General features: G+C 53.1%; 1 protein-coding gene across 2 annotated transcripts in view; it reads right to left on the bottom strand.

The window, feature by feature from the left end:
• Positions 1-4,684: 4,684 nt before the first annotated feature.
• ROR2 (receptor tyrosine kinase like orphan receptor 2) overlaps positions 4,685-7,679 on the bottom strand; it is a 233,319-nt gene continuing 230,324 nt past the window's right edge. Inside the window, exon 9 of one of the 2 annotated variants that reach the window (XM_055271958.1) lies at positions 4,685-7,196. In XM_055271958.1, coding sequence (XP_055127933.1) covers positions 5,751-7,196 — 1,446 coding nt within the window. In that variant the 3' untranslated portion in view covers positions 4,685-5,750. The remainder of the gene's footprint in view (positions 7,197-7,679) is intronic. The other variant, XR_008656604.1, reaches the window with a different exon arrangement.

The following is a 7,679-nucleotide window of genomic DNA, read 5'->3' as shown; positions in this document are numbered from 1 at the left end:
TCAGATACCGTACAGGAGCAGGCAGTGCCATGGAGAGAACACAGAGCTGGCACCAATGGGCAGGAGGAGCTGGAGAAGCCACTGCCTCCCTGCCTCCTGGATTCCCTCCACCTGTCTGTACCCCTCTCCCTTCCCAGACACAGCCTCCACTTCGACTCATCAAGTATCGTTCACGTAGGCACCCCAGTCCATCTGGAGTTAGCCTCTGGTGGACTGCAGCAATGAAAGGGCAGGGTCGGGACATCTTGCGGGGAGTGATAGTTGCCCTGTGGGCGGAAGTTGTTGCTGCCATCCTGGGGGGCTTGTAGCTGCCATCCTGGGGGGAATGTAGCTGCCATCCTGGGGGGAATGTAGCTGCCATCCTGCGGGGGGGGGGATGTAGCTGCCATCCTGGCTGGGTTGTAGGTGCCATCCTGGGGGAGTCGTAGCTGCCACCCTGGGGGGGGATGTTGTAGCTGCCATCCTGGCAGGGGTTGTGCTACCATCTGGGGGGTTGTAGCTGCCATCCTGGGGGGTTATAGATGCCATCCTGGGGTGGTTGTAGCTGCCATCCTTGGGGGGGGGTTGTAGCTGCTGTCCCGTGGGAGTTGTAGCTGCCCTGCTGGGGGACTTGTAGCTGCCATCCTCGAGGGGGTTGTAGCTGCCACCCCGGGCGAGGAGGTTGTAGCTGCCGCTCTGGGGGGATTGTAGCTGCCATCCTGGGGGTGGTTTGTAGCTGCCATCCTGGGAGGGTTGTAGCTGCCATCCTGGGAGAGGTTATAGCTGCCATCCTGGGAGAGGTTATAGCTGCCATCCTGGGGAGGTTATAGCTGCCATCCTGGGATCGGTTATAGCTGCCATCCTGGGGAGGTTGTAGCTGCCATCCTGGGGAGGTTGTAGCTGCCATCCTGGGGAGGTTGTAGCTGCCATCCTGGGGAGGTTGTAGCTGCCATCCTGGGGAGGTTGTAGCTGCCATCCTGGGGGGGTTGTAGCTGCCTGGGAGGGGTTAAAGTTGCCATCCTGTGGGGGGCTGTAGCTGCCATCCGGGGTGTGGGGCGGGGCTTGTAGCTGCCATCCTAGAGGAGTGTGACAGTTGGCTTCTAAAGTTCCAGAGATATAGTCCCTTTCTTCTGGTGCCTCCCCTGGGTACTTGCAGATGCCCAAGGGCCTTCCAATGCCCAGTGGATGGTTTGATACACCTCTCTGCCTCTGGGCAACATTTTCACTAAAAAGCTAACGGAGAAGGAGCATGAACAGGACAAATTAGTGTAAAAAAGAATGAGCTTAAGATGCCAACTTGCCCTGTCTTTCTAAAAGCCTGCATGAGAGCTGAGCCATGTGTCCCCAGGCCCTTCGTGGGCAGCTGCCCTGGGCGGAGATGTCAACAGCATTCCAGGGCTGGGCAAGCCAGCACTCTCAGGTGTCTTGGTGGCCGGGTGCACTGGCCGAGCCCCACGGAGGGCACTGTGGCACTGATGACTGGCAGCTCATTTCCCAGTAAAGCCACTCTGGGGATGTCTCCAGCAGACACACTCGCAGACTCCACAGCGGCAGTGAGCAATGGGTTCAACCAAGTTCTCTCCACCCCTACCACAGAATACTAATGAACCAGAGCTCCCTACCACTAACAAGCTGAGGTCACCAAAACACACTGTCCAGTGAAAAGAGCAAGGCAGAAAACAAGTTGTAGGGAAGGTTACCATTTGTGTAAAAAAGTCAAAGGAAGAACTAGAAGAACATACGTGTATACTGACTTACGTATGTATAAAGGAACTCTGGGAAGATCCCTCAGAAACAGGTAACAGCAGTTACTTGTAGGGGGAGGGTGGAGGGAAATCTGGGCAAATGAGGGATGGAACTTCCCTTGGTATCTTTAAACTATGGGACTACATCAGCTACTCAATAATTAATAAGTTAAATGAAAAAGGAACGCGACACTGTAAAGACAACAAGGCTATGTCCTTCTTCGCAGCTGGTATCAGGTAAACCTACACCCAGGCCTTCTCTCCCTAAATAGAGCATTACTCTTTTATTTCAAGAGCCAATTATTGGGCACCCACTAAGAGCCAGGCGAAGAAATACTTGCAATCTCTACTACTTTGGGGAATGATGGGGGAGGAAAGTGTGCGGGGTGGGAGAAGAATTGATCTTAGGAAGTTCATGTGGACTGGCTGTGGCAAGGAGAGGGTCAGAGATCTCACTTTGAAGCACACTGACTTTGACACAACACCCTTTTCAAAGTTCATCTCAAAAAGGATTTTAGATGTTCCCGTAGGAAACACATAAAACCAATGCCTGTGCAAGATTTGTTTCAAACATCAGATCACAAACTGTCCAAAAATAGCGATCAGTGTGGAATTGTGAGGTCAAACTAAACCTGAATTGAGTGTTTAAACAGTGTTTCCATGTTGGGAGAACCAAGGGATTTTCCTGAGTCAGTTGGAAGCTCTTGTATACTGGAGTAGTTAGTCACCCACCCTAAATCAGTAGAGAAAAATGTATCCAGTGCTCCCACAGACTGTTGCAACAATGATGATCAAAAAATATAAGGAGTACAAAGGCATTTGTGAGTTCACATGGCTGGATTAAAAATCATGTTTAAGTGACTTAATAGCTGTGAAAACTTCCCTGTTGTGTGAGTATGAACAAGGACAGGTATGTTACTAGTGATTTATCTGAATCATGCATCTCAGCTCTAGAATCAATTGTTCTGGAACATCCCAACTAAGTCGCTATTATTCAATTGCAGGAACTTTAAACACTCAGTAATCTTACGATGCATCAAGGTTTTACAATCAAAATGATGGTAACACACAGAAATGTTCAAAATCCCCCAAGCCAAAATCTCCCCCACTCTGTAAAAATAAACCTCCCAGCGTTTTTCTGCAGAATCTCTGCCACTGGAGCTCTGCGGCACTGTCAGTTGCCTAGAGGTTAATTCTGGCAGGGCAGGGTGATGGTCAACTGACTGCTTGTGGAGAAAGCAGCCACAGGGGGCTGGGCTATTTCCCATTTTTCACTCTCACGTCTCAATAGAACAGTTAAGCCATCAGGTGTACCAAATTCGAGATAAAAGTAAGTTCCTCTTTCAGCTCAGTGGAAATGAGAAGTAACTCCATTTCACCACGAGCTTCTTTACTATTCAATCCAGACCGCACTGACCGGGAGAGGTGCTCCGAATCCTTACTCTAATCACATTTCTTCCTTCTGCTGAGAAGGGAGGGTCCATCCTGACTTTTTAGGATGCACATTAGAACTGTGTTTATTTGTGTGTGGGTGAATCTATCTGTGAGCAGCGCTATGCAGAAGCCAGGGGAGGACAGTGATGGGGTCAGGACATGATCCCCCAAAACATGGCACCTGGCATTTGAGGAAGCCACAAAATCAGAAAGGTCTCTCTGACCTCCCGTCCTTCTCCTCCCAGACGAGCCATAAAACCCTCATTCCAGAGGTGCCCTCCCTCTACCCAGAGGAAGGGAAACTCCTTATCTCTGAAAATACAGGGACAAAGAAAAGAATCTGAACAAACAAGCCTGCAAACAAGCCCCCACCCGGCCCCACCCCGGTCTATTGCCATTGGTCACATCCCTTTGTCCAATCACACTTCTGTGTGCCTGTCCACTCCACCAAAGTTAGTATGGAAATACACAGGCTTCCCTGCTTCTTTGGGTCGCTTGAGGCTTTTCTCTTGTTAAGCTGTCTTTTGTTATAGGGGCCTCAGCCATGAGCTTTGCAGTGGGTTAGAAAAAGATGTTACCACGGTGGCTCATACCTGTAATCCCAGCACTTTGGGAGGCCGAGGCGGGTGGATCACGAGGTCAGGAGATCGAGACCATTCTGGCCAACATGGTGAAACCTCGTCTCTACTAAAAATACAAAAATTAGCTGGGCGTGGTGGCGCATGGCAGTAGTTCCAGCTACTCAGGAGGCTGAGGCAGGAGAATCACTTGAACCTGGGAGGTGGAGGTTGTGGTGAGCTAAGATCATGCCACTGCACTCCAGCCTGGCAACAGAGCAAGACTCTGTCTTAAAAAAAAAAAAAGAAAAGAAAAAGAAAAAGAAAAGAAAAAGATTTCTCCCCTATGACAAGATAAGGTTCAGGTGGACATGGTCAGTTTGATGACCTACTATGTGGAATCTACTCCAAGTGAGGGAACTTGCTACACCTGAGTCTCTGCGTAATCTCTCCCCACACCAGTTATACTGGAAGCTCTGAAGCCACTGCTTCCCAGGTGACCCTGTAACAGCTGTGCTCTGACCCAGGTGTACCTTGGACCAGCCAACTGCACCACAGATGGAGCAGGGGGTGCAGGCAGCCTGTGAAAGAGGCCCATTCTCTTTCACCCCCTCCCTTGAACTCAGCCCTGCTGCCCCAGGGCCCCCAGAAGTGCCAGGCTCCAGGTTTAAAAGTGTCAGGGGCTCTGGGACCTCAGGAGGGGATGAGTTTAAAACCAAAGACCATCTTTCACACCATCTGCAATTAACTAATCTGCATTTGAGACCTTAACAGAGAGAAGCCATGGAGCTAGTTCCATCATTTATCTGCCAAGGGATATCCCCATTAGCATGGGGCTCCTGGCTCGGGGCAAACCTCCCAAACCCACAGAAAGGGCTCAGCCCAAATCATCACCATTCAGCATCTCCGTCATCCGGCATTGCCTCCCGCTGCCTCGCATCCTTACAGCCTGCAAGAGAGCCAACCAAATGCTTTGTTTCACTTTATTGGATACACCAGGTGTGGGATTTACAAATAGGACCAACAATGTGTGTGGGGCACAGACGGCTGCCTGTGGGTCTGTGTGTAACAGGGGCTCTAAAATGAACGGACCTCATTTGCACGTGGTACAGAGACAAGCAAACCAAGGCCAACTGGATCCCAACGTGGGTAACGTAAACAGTTAAATTACTAAAGTCATGATCTTAAGACCAAAATACTTCAATGAAAATGGCATATTAAAAACATATAAATTACATTTAAGGTCTGTACATGATTCTTAACAAAAATAACAATACTGTGTTCTGTACAATATTGCTTCCTCTGAACATTCCAAACCCAAGAAACACTTTCCCTTGAATTCCCAAGAAGTGGGCAAAATACACATGCAGTATAATTAAAACCATTTCACCAAATACAAAGCTGTCAGTTTCTTTGAAGGCACACATTTTGTTGTATCTCAGTCAGGAACTCCCATTTCAGGAGCCCCTTTTCTTCCGACCCCAACAGGCAGCAGAGGGCAGGCAGCCTCTGTTCCAGCGAATCTTTGGCTGCTAAAGGGAGAATATTCTCAGCAGGGAGGCAGCAGAAATGGAGCCCCTTCATCCTCAAACCAACAGACCAGACCGGTTGTCGGGAACCTCAAGACCCTAGGTGCCTCCTCGCTGCCTTTTGCAGGCCCTTATTCCCAACATTTCGAAATATTCCCTCCATATATGACATGGAGTGAAGTTGCCACCTATTTTCTTGAAAGGCATTTGCTGCTCACTACCAGTCTACCACCAGAATCAATATAGGCAGCCCTGGGGGTGACCATGTGTCCTGCTCCCCAGGATGCCGTGCTGCCAAGCCCCCTGCCCGGCTCGGGTGCTCCTAGGCAGGGCGGCTGTGTCAGAGGACAGAGAGGAGCAGGGCTCCACCTCACCCAGTCTGCAAACAAGCCCACTGGCCGGCGGGCTCTCATGATTGCTGGGTATGGTGTCTTCTCAAAGGCGACTGAGGTCCCTGTGGGGTCTCGGCGGGGCTTCCGTCCCCGAACCCTGGGCCCTGGTGCCACTCAAGCTTCCAGCTGGACTTGGGCATCGTCCACCTGCAGAGTGTCACAGTCCCCCAGCAGCTCAGTCTCTGGGACAGAGCCTTCCTCCTCCTCCTCTGCTTCCTGCACGGGGCTCTGGGCCCCGTCTTCTGGGGTGTTCTGTGCGTCCTCGGCGCCCTCTGAGAGCAGAGCTGCCCTGTCTGCCACAGATGTGTTGGAGGGGGCCGTGGTGACGTAGCCTGTGCTAGTGGAGCCGCTGCCACTGTGGTGTGAGCTGGGCTTGGGGACCATCTGAGGAGGCACCTGCTGCGGGGCCATCTGCATTGGGATCTGCACGGGGTAGAAGTTGGGCAGGTAGGCCCCATAGGCTGGAACCGGCTGGTAGCCGTTGACGGGGATGTACAGCTGCGGTGGGGGCACCATGGGTCTGATCTGGCCCTTCATGGGGATGAACTGGGGCTGTGGGAAGGGCGGGGCCTTCTGCTTGGGCCCCATGTAGCGGGCGTTGCTCACATTGCTCACTGGGCTGGTGCTCAGGGAGCTGGTCTGCGTGGTGTTGCTGGCCCCCGAGGTCTGCGCCGAGCTGTTGTAGTTGGAAAGGTTGCCCCAGGCTCGGAGCCGGCTGTGGATGTCCTTGAAGCGGGGCCGCCGGCTGGGGAACTCGTTCCAGCACTCGATCATGAGGGCGTATACCCAGGCAGGACAGTCATCGGGGCAAGGCAGCACCTGCCGGTTCCGGATCATCTCCACCACGTCCTGGTTGGAGTACCCGCAGTAGGGCTGCAGGCCGTAGCTGAAGACCTCCCACAGGACCACACCGTAGGACCAGATGTCCGAGTCGATGGAGAACTTGCCGTACATGATGGCCTCCGGGGCCATCCAGCGGATGGGCAGCAGCGAGTTCCCCAGCAGCTTGTAGTAATCGGCGGCATACACCTCTCGGAAGAGGCCCAAGTCTGAGATCTTCACGTTCAGCTTGTCGTACACCAGCACGTTGCGGGTGGCCAGGTCCTTGTGAACCACGTGGTGGCTGGATAGGTACTCCATCCCCGCCGCGATCTGTGCCACGAGGTGCACGAAGTCGGGGGGCTCCAGGGCGGACTTCACCGTGCGGTCGTCGTCGGTGCTGCCCACGTCCGAGTGCGGCGAGCGCATGACCAGGAATTCGTGGAGGTCGCCATGCGAACAGTAGCTGAAGATCATGCTCAGGGGCTGGTCCTTGGTCACCACGCCCAGCAGGCAGACGATGTTGGGGTGTTGCAGCCGTGCTCGCAGCATAGCCTCGTGCCGGAACTCCTCCCGCAGGGACCCCTCTGCTTTGTCCTTCAGTGTTTTGATGGCCACGGCCTGGGTCTGCTCCCCTGGGGCAGGGCCGAACAGGTGGCCTTTGTAGACTTTCCCAAACCGGTCCTCTCCCAGCTCCTCCATGAACCTCACTGCAGACAGGCTGATCTCTTTGAGTTTGGCCTGTCAAGAAGAAAAGCCCCACGTGAAACATCACTTGTCACCGCAGCCCTGGAGGAAGGTGCAGAGCAGCTGGGAGGAGTGGAGTCCCCGTGCGGCCACGACTAAGGGGGCCTTGCAGTAGACCTGCTGGTTTTGCCCACCCAGCCTTGGCCTGCTCACCCACAGCTCTCTGGTTAACCTTAAATAAGGCTCTGATGCCAAGGTTGCTTCCCGTCTGCAATCTTCAGCAGATCCCAACCAGGCTACAAATAAGGTCCCTCCAAAATCCAGCTGGGACACACTGCAGGCTTCCTTCCCACTTGTGCATGTGTGGACACACACACACCCTACAGCCAGGCCCAGGCACCAGCTGTCCCCGGGCTTCCCCGGACATACCCCGCCAGGTCACCTCCAACCCCCATGTGTGCCAACACATCATGTGAGATGAGCTGTCTTTTTCTCATGGACCCCACAAAGGCTTTCCCACGACATTTTTGTCTTGGC

The sequence above is a fragment of the Symphalangus syndactylus genome, chromosome 3 (genome assembly GCF_028878055.3).
Source record: "Symphalangus syndactylus isolate Jambi chromosome 3, NHGRI_mSymSyn1-v2.1_pri, whole genome shotgun sequence".
NCBI lineage: Eukaryota > Metazoa > Chordata > Mammalia > Primates > Hylobatidae > Symphalangus > Symphalangus syndactylus.
The sequence above is the reverse complement of the archived record's forward strand: the minus strand, read 5'-3'. Positions and strand labels throughout refer to the sequence as shown.